This window comes from Prunus dulcis, chromosome 3 (assembly GCF_902201215.1).
Source record: "Prunus dulcis chromosome 3, ALMONDv2, whole genome shotgun sequence".
NCBI lineage: Eukaryota > Viridiplantae > Streptophyta > Magnoliopsida > Rosales > Rosaceae > Prunus > Prunus dulcis.
Genome location: NC_047652.1, coordinates 4357885 through 4380246, shown reverse-complemented (window position 1 = coordinate 4380246; position 22362 = coordinate 4357885). Strand labels below are relative to the sequence as shown.

Below are 22362 nucleotides of genomic sequence, written 5' to 3'. Positions count from 1 at the left end.
CGAAGGGTACATGTTAAATGATAGATAGCAAAATCACCGCTTTCAAGTCCACATTCGAACCCCTTTCACTTGTTACTTTTTTTGTTACAAGACCTTTCACTTCTTACTTGATCGGTGGTGACTGTTGTAACTTGTAATAAGTACATTTTTTAGTCCAGTAAAATCAAAGTTTTCATTAAACTAAACTCTTTATTTTTTTAAGAAGCTTGTAACTGAAGTAGTTACTCGAGTCTTCGATTACTATCTCCTCCCTAATATTATTTATTTTTCCCTAAATTGTTACTTTAATTAAGTTGACTAAACTTTGGCAATGTTTTTTCCAGAACCCCCAAGTCAAGAGACTCAACTCAAGTTACTTCTAAATCAAATCCATGGTTTGACAATTTAGAGCTTTTGCTTACACAACTACGAAATGCCTTCTTGGTTTGGCTTTTGCAACGCTAACTGAGTATCTTCTTTCTCCATTCTGCGAATGTACACGGCCACATTATTGTAAATAATAGAAAACAGTATGCAATTTCTTCTCAAATGTATTGACATATCATATCCTTTTGGGGGGTGGTAGGGTTACTTAAATTTTTCTTTGATGAAGTAGACATGAAGTATCTAATGGTTGAAGTAGTATTTAGTGCTCTCTCTGTCTCCTGTCTCTTGTCTCTTGTGTGTTTCTTTTTCTAATACTTAACGCGTTTTTGTGATTAACATGCTTTAATTGGGGCCCCAAGTGTTTGTCATTCTCTAGAAGCCCCATTTTCATCCGCTTCATTTTCCTCCCATTTGCTGCAAATCATTTTTCCATCACTGAAATTGCAGTGAACATGGAAGGGATGACAATGTGGCACACGTAACCAATTACATCATAATATCATATCCAAACCAACAACTACCATTGAGCTTATGGCTTCTTTTTGGAAAATACTTGCTTCCTTACCCTCGAAGTAGGAATTGTTACTTTCTTTCTTGCCAATACAGTTTGATTTGTGTACAGAAATTTTTCGTTCTGTACTTTTGATGAATTGTTATATATATATATATATATATATATATATATGCATCAAGTTGTGATTTGCAGAAAAAATGAATGTCTCCGTTCTTCTAAGGAAGGAGGGGCAAGCAGTGACCCTTCTTTTTTGGTTTTTTTTTTCTTTCGTCTTATGCAAATTTTAAAGTTTTGCAAGTATTGTTTATCTCGACTCTTGTCAACATGAATTTTCTTTGAAGATGCTGAGAACTTTATTTATGAACACAATCCTTTGAGATGCATTTAAAAAGTCAAGCCATCCAACCACGTGCGCCCCCCTTCACACTTAAGCATTTACTTGTTTGTCAACCTTTATCAATTTCTCTGCCTTTCCCACTTGTAGCAAAATTGCAGGGTGCCTTCCAATTCTTTCCTCTATATAGTTGTTTGGAAATTAGTTGTGTACTCATCTTCCTCTTTACTAAAAAAAAAAAAAAAAAAAGAAGGGAAACCTTTTGAACGTTTACAATGGATACAAGGCTTGTAGAGGCAGTGAAGAGAAATGATATACCCACATTTATTAGCTTGGTGGAAAAGTATGACGGAATTCTTGAGCAAAGAGAAGCTGATACTTGCAACACACCATTACACCTTGTGTCAAAATTTGGACACCATTCCATGGTGTCTGCAATTGTCAAGTCACGGCCTGATATGGTTGCTGCTGAGAATAAGGACCTGGAAACTCCAGTCCACGAAGCTTGTCGAATCGGGAATGCGGAGGTCTTAAAGCTGTTACTTGAGGCCAATGCTGGGGCAGCTACTAAGCTTAACAGTGAAAAGAAGAGTGCACTTTTCTTGGCTTGCAGCTATGGCCATGTTGATGTGGTGAATCTCCTACTGAATGAGCCCGGGATGCTAGGTTTGGCGGAAGATGGGCTTGAAACTTGTATCTGTGTGGCTCTGTCTGGTGGACACATAGGTAAGTAGTAAAATTCTCTCATTCAAATTGACATGTAAATTTGCGTTTTAGTTAACTTTTCAGTCAATCCACGTACTTTGTACATGTTTAATGAAATCAGTATTGCTGGTGCAGATGTTGTTGGAGAGTTGCTAAGAGTGTGTCCTGACCTTGCTTCTGCAATTGATGAGAATGGTAATTCACCATTGCACTATGCATCTAGCAAAGGGCATAGGGAGATGACCTGGATGCTCCTAAGACTTGATCCAAAACTTGCTCAGCAATACAATAACAATGGTCACACACCATTGCACTTGGCAGCAATAAACTACAGAGCTTCAGTCATTGAAGGATTTGTCTTGATGGCTCCAGCATCTTTTCAATTTGTCACAAAAGATGGAGAGACAGTATTTCACTTGGCTGTGAAATATGGTCAATATGCTGCTTTAGTTTTCCTTATCCTTGTCTGCAATGGGATGAATCTCTTTAATTGTCGAGATCGTTTTGGTAATACCATCTTACATCTTGCAGTTTCTGGAGCACAGAATCAGGTGAGATATGAATTTGCATTAAACAATGGTGATTGGTTTCTGACCAGGAATATAGAACATGAACTGCTGGAACTAATTTAAATTTTGTGCCATTGAGAGTCCATGATTCAGGAACCTCTCTTAGTCTTACTTGCATCTTGTAGTCTCTTCATGGACTTTTGTGTTTCTGCGGTCTTGTCCCCTCTTCGTTATATGTTTAGATTTGTTTAAAATTATCACAAAAACAAAGATCGAAATATCATTCGCAGCTTATGTTCTACAAGTATAGACAAAATCATTTATCATATTTTTCATGGATGTTCAAGGATGGATTTTAACTATATATTCACGTTTGTTCCAGATAGCAGAGTACATAATCAACAAAACAAGAGTGGAGATTAATTCTCGAAACTGTGAAGGACTCACAGCACTTGACATTCTCGTCCAGGCCAAGGACAGTGTAGAAAATCGGTGTCTTGAAGCCTTGTTCGTGAAAGCAGGAGGTAAAAGGAGCATTGAGTTGTTATCACATTCAGCAAAAGTAGATAGAGTCAGTGCTCAATCAGTGTCAATCCTTGAGAAGGTGCCAAAAAGAGCCAAATTTGTTAAAGAGCATGAGTTGCAGGTTTCCATTATAAATGAAATAGTTCATCCTGCATCCAAGACCCCATCTAGTTTTTCATCACCCCTATCTAGAAAGTCATCTAGTTTGCCATCACCCCAATCTAGCAGATCTTCACCTATGCTTCCATCACCACAATCTAGGAACTCATCGCCTTGGCATGACATATGGGGGGGACTTCACTATCAACCACAAACGCCAGAGTCCCCATTGCCAACTGTTGTGAGACAACACAAGAACCCTAGTGAGATTTTCTATGATCCCAAAAGGAAGCAGCATAAGACATATAGAGAGGCACTACAAAATGCCAGGAACACTATAACACTTGTTGCAAGTTTGATTGCAACAGTTACTTTTGCTGCTGGTATCAGCCCCCCTGGTGGTGTCGATCAGGAGGATGGGAAGTCAGTGGCAGGAAGAACAACAGCTTTCAAGGTCTTTGCAATAAGCAATTATGTTGCGCTGTTCACGTCGCTCTCGATAGTTGTTGTTCTTGTCAGTATCATCCCATATCGAAGAAAGCCATTGATAAGACTATTGGTGGTTGCTCACAAGATCATGTGGGTAGCTGTGGCATTCATGGCAACAAGTTATGTTGCAGCAACATGGGTGATCATGCCACATAGTTTAGAAAAAGAATGGGTGCTTGTAGCTTTACTGGCTGTAAGCATTGGCACTCTGGGAACAGTTTTTATTGGTCTAGGTCTAATGCTGGTTGATCATTGGCTGCGGAAGCGAAAGTGGAGAAAAGGAAGAAGAGAAGCAGGGGAGGCTAATGAAGACGCTGAAATGGGAAGCCAAAACTCAGACGTGGAGAGCTCCTACACTCTGGGATACCACTCATACTGATTGTTTCCTCCTCCGGAAGGATTGCTATGAATATCTGGTTCTCAAGTAAGATATACTTGATTATAGTAACATGAACAGATGTGAATCATGTGATATATTTAATTTCCGTATTTTGTATTTGAACTATTGGTTGTAACTTGTAGTGAGGCCGAGGCCTAGTGTGTGAATAACTGATAGTCATAGTAGAAAATGTTGGCATCAGTTGGATTGTTTTTGTACAGTGTTCTTTCTTCCTATGTTAAGCTTATCTTTAGCCGTTCTTTCTTTTCTTTACTTGAAAATGAAAATAAGATTAATTCTCAGTTAGAGTTTGAGTTGACCTAGGATGTTGCTGGGAAAAGAATTCATACAGTGTGATCTTAAGTCCCCCTCAAGGTCCTCCTTTATATATACATTGTTGTGCTAGATGATTTCATGCTTCTGTTGACAACAATATACAAAGCTTTAAGACCGGCAGAGTTCGAATGGCAGGACAAGGCAGGAAAATAAAAATTAAATTCAGGACGAGTGCACAAATGGTAGATACTTATGTTATTGAATTAGAGAATCATGATTATGAACACGAGAGATGGAAGAAGTCATTTATAGATCACTCTAGAACATATTCTTATACACCTTTTCATCCATGTAATTTAATGCAATTTAATATCAATTAGTGTTTAAATTTCCCAACAGAACAAAAACTGTTTTGCAATGAGACAGCAAACCCATAAAATGACTCTGGCTAAGATTAAGATGTTAAAGTTGGTGAATGGAAATAGAAAAAGATGGATGACATCTACCCCACATTCAAAGTAAGAGCCTGATTCTCACATTGCTCTCCCCTGAACAAACAAAAAACAAAAAAAATCAAATAAATAAAGGTAAAAGAATTCATCAATGTCAAGCTTGTCCTGAGTCTTGTTGATCATGATCACTATTGACAAGCCTAAACAAGTCAAGTTGGGAATTGCTCAAGTCTGGCTCACCTGCGTTTATATATTGTTCATTGAACAGTTAATTCAAGGTTTACGAGGTTGCACCATTAATTAAGAACTGAAATGAGACTCAAATGAAGTTTCCCAGCTGCATTCGGTCCCGAATGTGGTTTTCTAGAAACCCCATTTTCTGTTGCTTTTCATTTTTAGTTTTTTTTTTTTTTTTTTAACTTCTTTCTTTATTCCATTTGCTGTCAAAGACTCATTTTTTTTGCTTTTTCTTGTAAAGATTTTCTTGCTAAAACGAATTTTCTCTTAAGATTCTGGGACAACTTTATGGACGCAACACTATTATCCTAGGTTTCTTTGTCAACGTTTACCAACTTCTGTGTCCTGCTCTGTACTTGTAGCAAACATTCAAAGCAGCTTCCTTTTTCTTATATCTAGGTGTTTGGAAGTTCCACTTGCACTGAGTTGCTTTCAATGGATTTGTCCAAAAACAAGGAGGCAACAATAGATTTTAGGCTTTTAGAGGCAATTGAGAGAAATGACATACCAACATTTATTAGCTTAGTTGAAGAAAGTGAATGAATTTTTGAGTAAAGAGAAGCTGATACTTGGAACACACCATTACACCCTGTGACAAAGCTTCGACACCTTCACACGGTGTCTGAAATTTTTGAGTTGCACGCTGATATGGTTGTTTCTGAGATTTCAGTACATGAAGCTTGTCAAACAGGGAATGCCAAGATTGTAAAGCTATTACTGGATGCCAATCCTGGGGTAGCTAGTTAGCTTAACAGGAAAGAGCAGAGTGCACTTTACTTGGCTTGCAGATATGAACACCTTGAAGTGGTAAAGCTCCAATTGAATGAGCCCGGGAAGCTAGGTTTAGCGAAAGATGGGTTTGATCAAACATGAATCCTTGTGGCTGTGTCCAGTGGACACATAGGTAAGTATAAGAGTTCACTCATTGAAATTTTGGACCCTGATGAACCCTAATGAATTGACATGAAAGCTTGCATTTTAATTAAATGTTAGGTCCACTTGCTTAGATGGGCTTAACTTAATTTGTTTGTATGTATATGTATTATTGATGAAATGAGTATTTCTGGTGCAGACATTGTTAGTGATCTGCTAAGTGTCTGTGCCGACCTTGCGCTTATAGTGACGAAAAAGGAAATTCGCCCTTGCACTATGCATCTAGCAAAGGGCAAAGGGAGATAACCAGGGCAGTTCCCTGGACCCTTCTAAAGCTCAATCCAAGACCTGCTCAGAAAGCTCAGCAATATAATCACAATGGTCACACACCATTGCACTTGGCAGCAATAAACTACAGAGTTCCAGTACTTGAAGTGTTTCTATTGCTTGCTGAACCATCTTTTCAAGTTGTCACAAAATCTGGAGAGACGGTATTCCACTTGGCTGTGAGATATGGCAGATACAATGCTTTAGTATACCTGACAACTCATGTCAGCAATGATATCGATTTCTTTGACTGTAGAGATCTTTATGGTAACACCATCTTACATCTTGCAATTTCTGAAGCACAACATAAGGTGAGATATGAAAGAGTATTAGCAATGTCCATAGGTTCAATTGAGAGCACGTACTTAGGATAAATATGAGTTGCAACCACATAAACCTTGTAAGCATAGGAACAATTATTTATCATAATTACTTATGCATGTTTAAACTTGGCTTTTTAATTAATCAATATTTCTCGTTTATCCCAGATAGCAGAGTACCTAATCAAGAAAAGAAGAGTGGAAATTAATTCTTGAAACAATAAAGGACTCACGGCGCTTGACATCCTCAACAAGGCCAAGGACAGCTGAGAAAATAGGCATCTTGGAGCCATACTCATGCAAGCAGGAGGTAAAAGTAAAATAATGCCAAAGGTAGATACAGCCAATGGTCAGTCAGTGACTCCCCTTGAGACCATATATGCCAGAGACAACCCAATTTGTTAAAGAGCATGACCTGCATTTGTCCAATATAAATGAAATAGGTTCTTCTGCATCCAAAACCCCATAAAGTTCAAGTGTATCACCATCCATGTCTAGAAAGTCTTCTAATCTGTCATCACCACAATGTAGCAGGTCATCCCACAAGCCAACAACTGTACACGAATCCAAGTAAAAGGCACCGACAAGAACTGAGTGAGACTCTTTATCACAAACAAAGGAAGCATCATAAGGTATATAGTACAGAGGCGGTACAAGATGCCAGGAACACTATAACACTAGCTGCCATTTTGATCACAACGGTTACTTTTACTGCTGGTATCAGCCCCCCTGGTGGTGTCTATCAAGAAGGATCAATGAAGGGGAAGGCAATTGCAGGTAGAACAACAGCTTTCAAGGTCTTTGAATAAGCAATTACATTGCGTTGTTCACATCACTCTCGATAGTTGTTGTTCTTGTCAGCATCATCCCCTACAGGAGAAAACCATTGATAAGACTATTGGCAGTTGCTCACAAGGTCATGTGGGTAGCTGTGGCATTCATGGCAACAGCTTATGTTGCAGCAACATGGGTGATCATGCCACATAGTTTGAAAAAAAAGAAGTGGTGCGTGTAGCTTCACCGGCCGTAAGAATTGGCACTCTGGGAACTGTTTTTATTGGTCTAGGTCTAATGTTGGTTCATCACATGCTGCGGAAGTCAAAGTGGAGAAAAGGAAGAAGAGAAAGGGGGGAATCGAACTTAGACCTTGAAACAGGAAGCCAAAATTCAGATGTTGAGAGCTCACAAGATCAGGGATACCACTCATTCTGAATGTTTTCACCTCCCAAAAGATTGAGAAAAAGATAGTGAGGTTTAGGCCTATTGTGTTGATAACAAATAGTCCTAGTGCAAAACTTTCAAACCTGTTAACTTGATTTTGTTTAGCAAATGTCCTAGCTATTGTTTCATTGAATGAAAATAAGATTATTTTAGAGAATATCAGCTCTTCAAGCCTCAGCCGAATATCAGCATATATCCTGCAAATGCTTTACATGGTTTTCAAGAAAAATATAGTTTTCATATGTATAGATCGAAAGTTGAAAGGTTGTGAATCCATGAAGCGTGAAATCAGCATAAATTGAGTGCCAGGCCCAGAAACCTGAACATAGATGAAAACGGAAATTCAAGGGTGGTTTTTTCGTTTTTTGTCGGATGGGGTGAAATTTGCATAGACTTCCCGTTTCCGACCATGTAAATATGTGGCCACAAGATTGTTCACCTAGCCACACAGTTGGCTAGGTGGACAGCAATTGCTAAGAGTCAACCAGTGTCCTGCATAGTGAAAATGGATCTATCTCTAGGAAGAAAGCCCTACGTATTTTTTTTAATATTTTTTTTTTGTTGAGTTATTTATACTAACACTCTCTGAGGTTTTCGGTGTTTTCACAAGACCCCTGAAGTTTCAAAAATTATACGAATATCCACAGAGGTTTCAAATTGTTTTCACAAAACCCATTTTCATCGATTGTTCTTCCAAAAATTGATGATTATATAAAAAAATTTCTCCAAATGACAAAGGTAGCCTTTGAGATTAGATTGCACATACATTCATTTAGGTTAATTTTGTCATTTGCATAAGTTTTTTTATTTTATATATGACATCAATTTTGGGACGAACAAAACAATCAACATAAAGAGGTTTTGTGAAAACAATTTGAAACTTCAAGGGGTGTTTGTGTAATTTTTGAAACCTCAAGGGGTTATTAGTGTAAATAACTCTTGTTCGTTATTCATTTGATGTAATCTAATCTTAGTAAGGGTTAAATAACTTAAACATTCCAAAAGACCAAAATGTTGGGCAATAAGGCAGCAAGCTGGGTGAGGGTTGAAGAAAAATATAGATAAAGTTTATGCGCAAAGCTAAAAAAGTCAAGGCTTTTGGCTCCTACTTTCCATTAATTATCACAATAATATTTTCTTCAAACTTTACGCGGTTGTGTGATTTAGAAAGAAACGTGCCATAAATGTCCACACTGAATGAGACTAACGAAGTTTCCAAATTGGCTACAGCATGCATTGTGGGGTCGCAAAATGTCGTTCTCTATAAACCCCCATTTCCAACAGCTTATTTTTTAAAAAAAAAAAATTTTAAATAAGAAATTCAGTTCGGTTACTCCCATTGTTCCCATCTGATTTTTTTTTTTTTTTTTAAATGATTGTAAATATTTAAAGAACATTTTCCAAGAAGAATTTTCTCAGAAGATGCAGGGACGACTTAAACGACACCATTTACATCCTCTTATTAGATTGTCAACGTTTACCGACTTCTGTGTCCTGCCCAGTACATGTAGCAAACTTTCAAAGAATCTTCCTTCTGTTTTTCCCCCCCTGTGTACTTCTTTACAAGTATCTCCAGTGGTTAGAGTTCTCAAACAAAGAAAAAAAGAACTAGGAGGTTTTGAAGCTTGCAATGAATTTGTCCCAAAACAAAGAGGCAATTGAGAAAAAGGAAGGAAATCTCGAGCAAGGAAAAGATGAGAACAAGGACCTGGAGACTCAAGTGCATGAAGCTTGTCGAACGGGGAATGCTGAGGACTTAAAGCTGTTACTGGATGCCGATCCTGTGGTAGCTAGCAAGCTTAACACTAAAGACAAGAGTGCACTTTCCTTGGCTTGCAGCCATGGCCACCTTGATATGGTGAAGCCCTTGCTCAATGAGCCTGGGATGCTTGGTTCAGGCAAAGATGGATTTGATCAAACATGTATACATGTGGCTGTTTCTGGTGGGCAAATAGGTAAGTAGTAAAGTTCTCTCTTACAAAACTTAATTGTATTTTTAAAATAATAAAAAAACCCAATTTCTTAATTTGCTTTAGCTTAATTTTGGTTTCTATGTATAATGAAATAAGTGTTTCTGGTGCAGATGTTGTTAAAGAGTTGCTCGGAGTGTGTCCTGACCTTGCTCGTATGGTTGACGAGAATGGAAATTCGCCATTGCACTATGCAGCCAGCAAAGGACACAGAGAGATAACCTGGATGCTCCTGAGGCTTGATCCAAAACTTGCTGAGCAACACAATAACAATGGTCACACACCACTGCACTTGGCAGCAATAAATTACAAAGTTTCAGTCCTTCAAATGTTTGTGTCCATGGCTAAACCATCTTTCCAAATTGTCACAAAAGCCGGAGAGATGGTATTTCACTTGGCTGTGAGATATGGCCGATATGATGCCTTGGTGTACTTGACCCATGTCTGCAATGATATCGAGTTCTTTGATTGTCGAGATATTTATGGCAACACCATCTTACATCTTGCAGTTTCTGAAGCACAACATAAGGTCAGATATGCATCCAAATCCTTATAGACTTTCTTGCATCGCAAGCTATTACAGATACTAATTACAACCATATAACCTTACAAGTCATATACAAATGAATAAAGACTTTCAACAAAAGAACTTGTAGTTTATGAAAAGTTCTGTCTCTGCCATGCCAGTCTCTTGATTTTAATGTTTGTGTGGCCTTTTCCCTTGGTAATATTTTGGAAATGATTTATGGTTCCATCCATTACTAAGTTTTGAATTTGTTGGAGAAACAAAGATCTAAGTGGCGTGTGCCTCCTGTTCTTTACAAGTATAGACAGCAAAATTCTTGCATCAGATTTGTTATGCCTGTCCAAACATGGCTTTTAACTAACTTGATATTTTCTCGTCTCAGATAGCAGAGTACCTAATCAGCAAAAAAAAAGTGGCACTTAATTCTCGGAACAATAAAGGAATCACAGCACTTGACATCCTCAATGACGCCAAGGACAGTGTAGAAAATCGGCGTCTTGGAGCTATGCTTGTAAAGTCAGGAGGCGAAACGAGGATTGAGCTGTTATCTCATTCACCAAAATTACAAACAGGCAGTGCTCAGTCAGTAGTACTTGAAAACATGCAGAAAAGAGCTCAATTTGTTAAAGAGCATGAATTGCAGTTAGCCATTATAAATGAAGTAGCTTCTCCTGCATCCAAGACCCCATCTAGTTTATCACCACCCAAGTCTAGAAAGCCATCTAATTTGCCATCACCTCAATCTAGCAAGTCATCGCCTAAGCTGCCATCCCCGCAATCTAGCAAGTCATCTCCTAAGCTGCCATCTCCACAATCTAGCAAGTCATCACCTCAACATCAAGTTGGGGAGGGATTTGATTTTGAAACACAAAATGCAGAGCCCTTGTTGCCAACCATTGTGCAGCAACACAAGCATCCTAGCAAGAGGCACCAGACCGAACTGAGTCAGATTTTCTATAACCCTCGAAGGAAACATCATAAGGTATATACAGAGGCACTACAAAATGCCAGGAACACTATAACACTAGTTGCCATTTTGATTGCAACAGTTACTTTTGCTGCTGGTATCAACCCCCCTGGTGGTGTCTATCAGGACCGATTAATGAAGGGGAAGTCAATTGCAGGTAGAACAACTGCTTATAAGGTCTTTGCAATAAGCAATTATGTTGCATTGTTCACATCGCTGGCGATAGTCGTTGTTTTAGTAAGTATCATCCCGTATCGGAGAAAGCCATTGATAAGACTAATGGCGTATGCTCACAAGGTCATGTGGGTAGCTGTGGCATTCATGGCGACAGCTTATGTTGCAGCAACATGGGTGATCATGCCGCATAGTCAGAAGAAAGAAGCAGTGCTTGTAGCTTTATTGGCTGTGAGCATTGGCACTCTCGGAACAGCTTTTATTGGTCTAGGTGTAATGCTAGTTGATCATTGGTTGCGGAAGTCGAAGTGGAGAAAAGGAAGAAGAGAAAGAGGGGTGGCTATTGAGGATCCTGAAATGGGAAGCCCAAACTCAGATGTTGAGAGCACCTACAATCAGGGATACCACTCATACTGAAGCTTTTGTTTTCCTCTTATGCTTTGCAATCACCTGAAATCTCTTTGTGAGCATGTTGATGTACTTGCTATAAGCTTTGCTTAGAAAAGGTTATTTCTCTAATGAGATTGTGAGTTTATCTAACCTAAAGATTGCCATAGAGTTGAGGTATGGTGACTCTAAGTTAGGGCTGGCAATGGGTCGTGTCGTGTCGGGTTCGTGTCGTGTCGGAATAATAAACGTGTCAAGAATGCTCAACCCGAACCCAACCCATTTAATAAACGTGTCGTGTCGGGTTCGGGTCGTCTTTTATCGTGCGGGTTTCGAGTCGTGTAACGGGTTCATAAATAATAACATGCATGTTACAAAACCCACAACCGAAAAAATTTAAATTAAAAAAAAACAGAGAGAGTAGAGAAAATATAAGGAAAAGAAAGAAAAAAAAAAGATAGAGAGATGAGAGAAGAGAGAAGGAAAAGAAAGAAAGAAAAATAGAGAGAGAGAGAGAGAGAGAGAGAGAGAGAGGAGAGAAGATTGAAGGAAAGAAAGAGAAAAGAAAGATGAGAGAAAACTAAAGAGAAAGAAAAGAAAGAAGAAAAAAAAAGGAGAGAAGAGGAAAGGAAAAGAGAGAAGAAGAAAGAACGAAAAAAAAAAAAAAAAAAAAAGAAGAGGAGAAGAGAGACCGAAAAGAAAGGAAAACACAAAAGAAAAAGAAACATTATAAATATCAAAAGGTATACTATAAAATCACAAAATTGTTTGTAGCATGGTGGATAAGGTGTTTGAGAGAAATGAAGATGGTAGGAGTTCGAAACCCCTTGTGTGTGTTTTGAAATCTCCATTTGTCTTTATTTTTTAGTGGGTTAGCGGGTTGTACACGGGTTGACACGACCCGTGACACGACCCGTTTAATAAACGGGTTAGATAGGTATTATAGCGGGTTAGCGGGTTGACCCGAAACCCACCCGTTTATTAAATGGGTCAGAACGGGTTGACCCGAAATTGACCTGTTTTTTTATCGTGCGGGTTGAACCCGCTAATTTCTCGTGCGGGTTTCGAGTCGTGTATCGGGTCGTATCCGAAATTGCCACCCCTACTCTAAGTCCCCTGAAGGTGCTTTGTAAAATACAATTGTGTTGCTGCATGTTTCCTGCTTCTGTTGAATGCAATATTCATATACCAGTAGCTAGACTTTATGCAAAATTCCATATACAAAGCCTTGAGTATGCCGGAAATATTTTGTCCCAGCTTTCGTGGCACAGCCAACAATAGCTGAAAAAAAGCTCCTTCCCTATCTAACAAGGAAAGGTCTGTATCCCTCCATGTGTGTTTGATCAATCTATATTTCCTTGGTTCCAGCACTGGAGACTTCTGAAAGAGGTGCTCCAAAGCCACTTGTTTTTAATAGTTTTCTAAAACTAACAAAGTAAAAAGAGTTGCAGTTAACAAGAGGCCCAAATGAGATTGAATGGGACAAGTTTGAAAGAAATAGGAAGAAGTGATTTGTACATCAAATCGTGGATTTATGTATCTGGTTTTTCATTGACTCGCTGAAATTCAAGGAACCACTACTCATTCGAGCCTGGATGATTTAAAATCTGATAAAAGAAAATTGAAAAGAAATAGCAATTACAAGAAAAAGATAAACCATCCATTCCTTTGCACCCAAGTTCAATCCCCAGTAAATTATACTGGTTTAGACAATAGCCTTATCCAAAAAACAAGACTATCATATTTGTTCCGCTAGTGTATGGTTTGGCAAACCCATTCAATTTGCACACGTACAACAAATAGATTAAAAACAAAACGAGTTCATCCAATGAAACCAAAATAGTATGTATTCTACGCTTGGTTTACCTACAATATCTTCAGCGATGAGCTGCTGCTGCAGATGAATCAACTTGAGGCAGAGGACTAGTAGGCTTGCTTTGTGCAGCTTCTTTTCGTCTCCTTCATTTACATCAAACCAATAATTTTCAGCATGTATGTCACAAAAGAAAAACTATAAATATCGCATGCAAGCCATTAATCAACATCAAAAGGTACCTGGTCTTCAATTTGATCAGTGCTTCCACGCTCCCTTTTTAGAAAAGAAACAACATCGATTAATAAATCATCAGCCTTATTACTCGTTGCATACACAGAGTACAAACCTATCAAGCTCAAGATCACCAGAAGTTTTGCATCAAGTAAAATTAACCAAGATATATCAAATATAATTACAAATCAAAACTAGGCTTGTTTGCTTTAATAAAACTTCTATGTAGCTGCTTCTTCACAGGCTCTTAGGCTCAACTGATAAGAATGCTACTAAGGCCGATAAAAAACCAAATCTAAACTATTCAGATTTCATACAGAGTGTACGAACCTATCAAACTCAGGAAGATTTTCCTTCTTGCAACTTACATCAGCCTTATTGTCATGCTTGTCTGCACGACCAAGCCTGTAAAACAACAAGAACACCAGAAGTTTTGCATTAAGTAAAATTACAACAAGATAGATGTAATATAATTACCTATCAAAACTACATTTGCTTGAACTTGTACGTAGCTGCTTCACATGCTTTTAGGGTCAATTGTTAAGAATGCTACTAAGGCTGATAAAAAACCAAATCCAAACTACTCAGATTTTCACCATGTTAAACCTTGATAAAGAGGCAAAGATACTGGGAACAAGAAGGGCATACAACGTAGTACGTATTAATACAAGCAATAATAATCTACTCCCTCACTTTGATTTGAGCATTTAAAGAATAAGATAGGATTCCATTCCTTTCAGCAACCCTTAATTTTGACATGCCTTCAAAGTTCACAAAACAATCTCTCACACCTGGGATAAACTTACCACTTCGTGGAAAGAGGCTCCCTAGTAACAAGCTTCTAAATGCGTAGCAGTCAATAGTTGAAGTTGTTTTGAGAAAGGATAGCCCCTCGTAAGGGACAACTTAACGAAAGAGAATAACAACTAAGAATCAATGGAGCTACAAATATCTCAAATTGCACTAACAAATGCAATTTACTGAACAGAATATTGCCAAGTCACACAGCCGTATTAACATTTTTGAGTTACATGCCATCCAACAGAATATACATTCGTCACAATGGAGATACATACAAACACTGAAAATACAAGTTCAACATAAGAAAATAAAAAACTAAACCGAAAGAAAATATTTGTTTGAGGGACTTATAATAATTTCTTACCTAAGAGCAACTGGGAGGAGACATGGATCGCCAGGCTCTTTGAAATAATAACTTTCAAAGGCATTTATATGTGCACTGACAAGGAATTGATCACCACCAGCAAGGCTTGTAACGAGCAGTTGGAACACCACTACGCATACACAATACTAATCCCACGGATCCCAGCCACCACTCATTATGCACATGAGGCCATCATCACCACTCATATGGGAGACGAAGTTTGAGGAGTACGCTAGAAAGGACACAAAACCTTCCGAAGCTCAAATAGCTCCCCAACCATCTTGGAGATGCCCTTTGGATCCAAATGAAAAGCAACATCTGTCTCCCCAGTAGGGATGCCAACTAGAAAGTCGTTGAATTCTGCAAAACCAGTGACAAGTCCAAGTTCCTCCTCCATGTCCATGATGCCAGATACATCCTCCTTTATTTTGAAGGGTGTCAAACATGTAAAAAAAAAATTCTCAACCAGTGCATAACAACGAGCTTGTCGCCCCAAGAACAGTCAAAAAGGAGAACCCTATCAGTCATACAAGTACCAACGAGGAAAGGGGGATTCGGGAGGACTGTCCACAATCCGGTAACAGGATCCAACACCTCAAAGAGGGAAGGCGATTATTCTTCGACGCACCCTTGATGCTCTGTGGACAAGACATCCCGATCTGGCTACAGGGCACTCTTCTTGGCTAGAAGAGGGTTCCGGAAAGCCATCTGTTTCTTTGGTTATGGAAGACATCACTTTTTTTTTCCCTTTCTCAGGTTTGTTTTGAGTATAAATGGAAAAAAATATTCGGATAATTTTTCAGCTCCTAAAAGGCCTCGTGCTAGATGGAGGTGGGCATGTAGATATAAGGCACATCACCCCATGTCCGTTGATCGATGTGGGATGTTACAATCCACCCACTTTAGGGGCCCGACTCCTCGTCGACACACTCACACCACAAGGCAGAGTAGCTCTGATACCATTTTGTCACATCTCAGATCGGCTTCGCCGAAGCATGATATTGTCCGCTTTGGACCCCATGCCCTCACGGTTTTGTTTATAGGAACTCACGAATAACTTCCCAATGGGTCACTCATCCTTGGATTGCTCTAGTCCAAACTCGCTTAACTTCGGAGTTCCCATGACTCCGAAGCCAGTGAGCTCCCAAAAGGCCTCGTGCTAGATGGAGGTAGGCATGTACATGTAAGGCACATCACCCGCTCTCTGTTGGTCGATGTGGGATGCTACACATTTTCCCAAACTTTCCCATGATGAGGGAAAACGAAGGCTTCAATTTCCCCCTACTTTTTCATGTGCCAGGCAACCATTTCTCATGTTTGGACTTACCAAACATGGAAAAACAATTGATTTTCCATCCCTAAGCCTTCTTTCCCATTAACCGAATAGGGATAGGAGACTTGGGGATGCATGAGAAATCAATTACTTTCCCATGTTTGGGAAGTTCAAGCATGAGAAATCGTTGTTTGACCCATAGGAAAGTAGGGGGAAAGTAAAGCCATCCTCTCAACTTGGGTTTTGTTTTCCTTCCTCATAGGAAAGTTTGGGAAAATGAATCAACATTAAATATACATTTTTCATGACCATTTTGTCCCCATTAACAATTTATAATTACAATATATATCATTAAATGCATTCTTTTTTTTTATTTGATTTAATATGGGTATAATTGAAATTTTATACAAACTTTGTTTTCCAGTCCTACTCAAAACAAACATAGGAAAAGAAATAAAGTTATATCTTCCCGTTACTTTCTCAGCATAACTGAATGTGGGAAAGGAATCTTCCATTTCCCATCCCTTAAAAAATGACATGAGAAATTATTTCTCTTTAAATTCGTTCCGTGAACCAAATGGGACCTAAGGATGACCACCATAGGATTTACCTTAGGAGCAGAAGCCATGGGAAATGTCCTCTTGCTGTTGCAGAGTCTCCCTCTGGATCATTACACTCAATGAGTTCAAGGTTGGGTTCAAATGACGGTTTCGAAAGAGGATTGGGCCGATACATACCCCCCATATTATAGTTTGGAATCCACAATTATATATGCCATTCCTCGTGGCAAATTCTTTCGTTCTGAATGAGAAGAACCATGTACACGTTTAAACTCAGGCCTCGGAGACTTGGAAGAGCTACTGCTTGCCAACAATTTGCTAATGTCGAGAACCAACAAGTCATCGAACCCCTTAACATAGAACCAATCCTCGTCGGCCGCCATCATCTTCTTCAACAAGTAAACAAGCAACAGGCGAACGTAACCTAAACCCTAATTGGGTGGTTGTTTTATAAGAAAGGAGAGATTTGCTAAAATATTATACAAGAGAAGAGAAGATAGATGAGATGAGAGGCTAAACTGATGGGGAGGGAGGGATGGATTTGATAAAATTATACAAGCTTCTCGACTGAAAACCTAGAGAGATATATTAGGAGAACGAGAGTGAGAAGGGAATTCAGGATTATGGAGGTTGTAGTATACGATATCAAAAAGAACAGACATATGTTTTCTATAACCTACGTACATGTCTTGTGCGTTAAGTTAGAACGTCACATTTAGAAACGATTCACATAGGTATAGGCACTAATAAAAAAAAGTGGCAACAGTCACCATTATTTGGTGACACTTGTGGCCATGACAGAAGGCATTAGTCACATTTTTTTGATTTTTTTGGTGACTAAAAAGGCATTTAGTCACTTTTCTTGCTTTTTTTAGTGACTAAAGCTTTTAGTAACCCCACAACAGTCACCAAATAATGATAACTTTTGCCACTTTTTTTTTAAAGTGAGGACATGATCACAACTTTACAGTTGTGATGATGGTGTGATAACATAATAAATAGTTCCTTGAATGTTATGTTAATACGATTGAGTCTTGGCAAATTTATTTAATGCTTAGTAGACAAAGAAATTTTGGTGTAATAAATTCTATTGACAAGAAAATAATTAGGGTTCGGTGGATTAAATCGTGGGCCCCGTAATTAACCCATGTGGCGTGTAACTCATCAAAATTGGATTAGTTGTCAAAAATGACAAATGGCGACATCCGACGGAGTGCATCAAACGGTTTAAAATGAAGACAAAATTAAAGGAAAGAATCTTCTGTGATTGACTTTGATTTAAATCAAATATTAATCAGGTTAATCAATTGAAGATAATCTGGTTAAATTGCCAGATTATGGGAATTGATTTAAATCAAATCAGAATCCCACAAATGAAGGTTTTAAATAGGGAAAGTTATTTAGGTCAAGCATCCGACAAAAGCCTATAAATAGGAGGCTTCAAGACGAAGAAGGGGTGAGAGAAAAAAACCTAGCACTCAGAAGAAACAGAAAACTCTCTGCATTCTTCACCCTACCTTGGAAGAGCCACCAAGCACAACAAATACGTGCCGGTTCCTTCACCATAAAAATCCCAAACACCAAACAAGCTTCGTGCTACCCGTTTGATCAAGATCAAGTCTCTACGACCCTTGTATCAAACACAAATTTTCTTTAAACACTTTGGAGATCGAATCAGAGGATTCAATACAGAGATTGTAACCCTAAATTTCATAAATACAATATTATTTTGTACACGTGTTCTTGTCTCATTTGTCGCAAGAAATTCGTGTTTACAAATTTGGCACGCCCAGTGGGACAATCTCTGCCTCTCATCTCTTTCTCCAGTTCCAAAATCAATCAACACTCCAAAATCAATGGCTTCCAAGAAGATTCAATCCGTTCCCGCGACGAGAGGCCAAAGCGTGAGCGCCTCCTTCTCAAGCGGAGATTCTGCTGGGGTCGTCACCCGGAGCAAGGCCAAGGCGATATCCGTAACTCAACATGTTACTTCCATACCGACTCAAGCCAAGGCGAAAGATGTTCACCGAAGGCGCGAACCGGTTATCAATTTGGCCTCATTGGGGCAAAAGAAGAATACCTCTCGGGCGGATGAGAGAAACTCTCGGAGTGAAGGGAGGAGTTTTTCGGGTTCGAAGAATTCGAGAGAACGCTCACTCTCGCCTGTTTCAGACGCTGACTCGAGCACAGGCTCATACCATGGATCCCCGCCTGACGATCAACAGAAGAAGCTTACCTCGGCATCCGTAGGTGAGTCTTATTCTATGGCTATGCAGGTCATGGTGACGGGAGCTATGTCTATTGAAGAACAGCTGGCCCATATGAGCGAAGCGGTCACCAAACTGACTAAGATGGTCGAGGAGAAGGATGCGCAGATTGCTTCTCTCATCAACAACAAGTGGGAAGGGCATCAGGATAAGGAGCCTGGTCAAGACGCACACAAGAAAGGACCACATCATGAGGCTGAATCCAGCGAGAAAAGATTGGGTCATGAAACAGAGTCGGGTGAGAAGCCGCACGGAAAAGGTGACGCCGCCTCGGTGGGTTCTTTGTCAGTCCAACAACTTCAGGACATGATCGCAAACACCATCAGGGTTCAATACGGAGCACCTTCCCGAGACACGCTCATGTATTCTAAGCCATACACCAAGAGGATAGACAACTTGCGGATGCCAACAGGATATCAACCTCCCAAATTCCAACAGTTCGATGGAAAGGGCAACCCAAAACAACATGTTGCACACTTCGTCGAAACATGCAATAATGCCGGGACAGAGGGCGACCACCTGGTGAAACAATTTGTTCGTTCCTTGAAAGGAAATGCATTTGATTGGTATATAGACTTGGAGTCCGATTCCCTTGACAGTTGGGATCAGATGGAGCGAGAATTCTTGAACAGATTCTATAGCACTCGTCGCACTGTGAGTATGATGGAACTCACAAATACCAAGCAATGGAAAGATGAACCTGTCGTCGATTACATCAATCGATGGCGCTCGTTAAGCCTGGATTGCAAAGATAGGCTTTTGGAGTTATCGGCCGTTGAGATGTGCATTCAAGGAATGCATTGGGGGTTACTTTACATTCTACAAGGAATTAAACCCCGCACGTTTGAGGAGCTAGCCACTCGTGCCCATGATATGGAGTTGAGTATAGCTAGTCACGGAGGAAAGCATGAGCCCGTTATGGAGCAAAGAAAGGAGAAAGTCTTTGGACAAAAGACAGATAAACCTGTCAAGAAGCCTACCAAAGAAGCAATGACAATAAACACCGTCCACGTCAAAATCTCCACTCGAGACAAGAAGAAAGAAGTCAGAAAGATGGAGCCATCTCGAGAAGTGGATAGACGTCGACGCACTTTGAAGGAGTTAGAGGAAAAAACGTACCCCTTTCCTGACTCCGATGTCGCAGGTATGCTTGAGGACTTGCTCGAAAAGAAGGTGATCGAATTGCCGGAATGTAAGCGGCCTGAAGAGATGAACCGAGTCAACGACCCTAAGTTTTGCAAATACCACCGAATTGTCAGCCATCCGGTAGAGAAGTGCTTCGTGTTGAAGGAGCTAATTATGAACTTGGCTAGGCAAGGAAGGATTGAGTTGGATGTTGACGAAATCGCAGATGCGAACGTTGCCACAATTGTGTTTGGATCCTTCGATCCGATGCCGCTGCCCGCATTATCAAAAAGATTGGAATTCCAATCAACAAGGGGCATACACCAGGTGACTGATCCTTGCACAGAAGAAGTGGCGGGCAAACCGAACAATCAAGGTGGTGATGGCTTCGTTGGTGATTCATCTTTCGATGACAATGAAGGATGGACGCTCGTTACCCGGCGGAAACCTCGTACGAAGCGCATTCCTCAACGACAAAATACTCAATCAAAGAGGGAGCGGCGAAAAAGGAGTTCGCACAAACGCTCTAAAACCAAAACCAGAATAATGGTGAAGAGAGATTCTGGCCAAGAAAGTGGACCACTAATCCAAGAACCACGAATTCCAATTACGCTAGAAGAATACTTTCCCAAAATGTTCTTCGTAAGAGGACCAACGGAGACTGTTTATATGACAACTTGCTATCAAGTAGATGACGAAGATGTCTCGGAAGGAAGATCGGAAACTCATGAAGAGCAAAAGGTCCTGACACAGGTAGAAGATTCACCATCGCACTTCAATATTGAGGAAGTGGTGGAACTTCCTGAAGCAATACGCATAGCATTGGTAAAGACGTTGATGGATCTCAATATTCATCCAAATCAAATAAGAGAGGCCAAAAAATTAGAGCCTGAGTCTCAAGACCGTGCTATCTGTTGTGCGACATGTGCTTCCATCACATTCACCGATGAAGATCTTTTGTTAGGGTCCAAACCACACAACCGTCCGCTTTTCGTGTCCGGGTATGTGCGAGAACAGAAACTTAGTCGCATGCTCGTGGATGGAGGTTCAGCAGTAAACATAATGCCTAAATCCACAATGATAAAGTTAGGCATCACCGTGGACGAATTGTCTCGAAGTCGTCTCATGATTCAAGGCTTCAATCAAGGAGGGCAAAGAGCCATGGGCATGATCAGAATTGAGCTCGTGATAGGTGACTTAAAGTCAAACACCCTATTTCACGTGATTGATGCTAAGACTTCCTACAATCTTCTCTTAGGAAGGCCGTGGGTACATGAAAATGGGATAGTACCTTCAACTTTACATCAATGTTTCAAATTTTACAGAGGTGGAGTAAAGAAAATCCTAGGTGATGTCAAGCCATTTACCGAAGCCGAATCCTATTTCGCCGACGCCAAGTTCTACATCGATGAAGACGTGGCATATGAAGTTATTCCCGTTGAGGTTCACTCAACTGGCCAGGCCATACCAAGAAAAGATGAGCAGTCAAAATGCCTTTCCGCTGAAGAAAATAGCGATAATAAGCCAAAAAGCACTGCCTTCGGACAAATGGGATCACTACCGATAGATTCACAGAAGGTAGCTATTCCTGTTCTTCGTTATGTCTCATCATCCCGAAGGAAGGAAGGTCAATCCCCATTTGGAGAAAAAGTGAAACCAAGGAAGTTAGGGAAAAGTGACATGAAGTTCTTGAAGGAGTCTACAACCATGCCTTTACCCAAGTTGAGCAATTCAGATGTGTCGAAATCTTCAGTACCAGGGTTCGTCAGACCATTACAAGATGCAACAAGACGTGAATATCTTCCGGTCAAAAGAACTAAAGAAGGTTTTTGTAAGAACCCAGAACAAAATATCCAAAAAGGAAGAAAATATCTAAAAAGTAAAGAAAATATCTTTTAGCGAAATGACCAAATTGCCCTCGCATTATTTTAAGGGGGAAAATTTGACGTTTTGATCGAGAAAGAATTTGGGACTTTCGCCTACGCCATTGCGTAGAGCGCGGCGAGAGGAATTCGTAGACACGGAGTAGACCCGAATCGGAGCCGTAACGAAGAAGTTATGGTCTAAAAACCGCGAGGGGCAAAATGGTAATTTGGTCAAAAAGTCAGATTTTTAAAGCTCTCTCTCTCCTCTCCCCCCGTCAGCTCTCTCTCTCTCCCCCGCAGCTGCCCTCGCCCGCGACCTTCCTCCCTTCCCGAAGTCGCACCGGTCGCCTCGCTTGGAGTTGATCTCCGAGACCGGTGCCAAACGAACCAGCACACGACGGCCGACGTTT

General features: G+C 40.0%; 2 protein-coding genes, 1 long non-coding RNA gene and 1 pseudogene across 3 annotated transcripts; 3 read left to right on the top strand and 1 right to left on the bottom strand.

Annotated features, from left to right (window-relative positions):
• The first annotated feature begins 1443 nt into the window (after positions 1-1443).
• Positions 1444-4168, top strand: LOC117621600 (ankyrin repeat-containing protein ITN1-like). The gene is made up of 3 exons (XM_034352170.1): positions 1444-1940; positions 2055-2470; positions 2811-4168. Exons 1-3 carry the CDS (start codon positions 1490-1492, stop codon positions 3918-3920), a joined length of 1977 nt encoding a protein of 658 aa, XP_034208061.1. The 5' UTR covers positions 1444-1489; the 3' UTR covers positions 3921-4168.
• A 1365-nt stretch (positions 4169-5533) lies between these two features.
• Positions 5534-7617, top strand: LOC117621032 (annotated as a pseudogene).
• Positions 7618-9080: 1463 nt separating this feature from the next.
• LOC117621601 (ankyrin repeat-containing protein At5g02620-like) lies at positions 9081-11838 on the top strand. The gene is made up of 3 exons (XM_034352171.1): positions 9081-9581; positions 9710-10125; positions 10505-11838. The coding sequence occupies exons 1-3, from the start codon at positions 9257-9259 to the stop codon at positions 11678-11680; spliced, it is 1917 nt and encodes a 638-aa protein (XP_034208062.1). The 5' UTR covers positions 9081-9256; the 3' UTR covers positions 11681-11838.
• Positions 11839-13288: 1450 nt separating this feature from the next.
• On the bottom strand, positions 13289-15585 carry LOC117621602. Its single transcript, XR_004584927.1, has 4 exons — positions 14863-15585; positions 14028-14102; positions 13706-13739; positions 13289-13609 (listed from the first exon to the last, which is right to left on the bottom strand). It is a non-coding gene; the product is annotated as an uncharacterized LOC117621602 (long non-coding RNA).
• Between the last annotated feature and the right edge of the window lie 6777 nt (positions 15586-22362).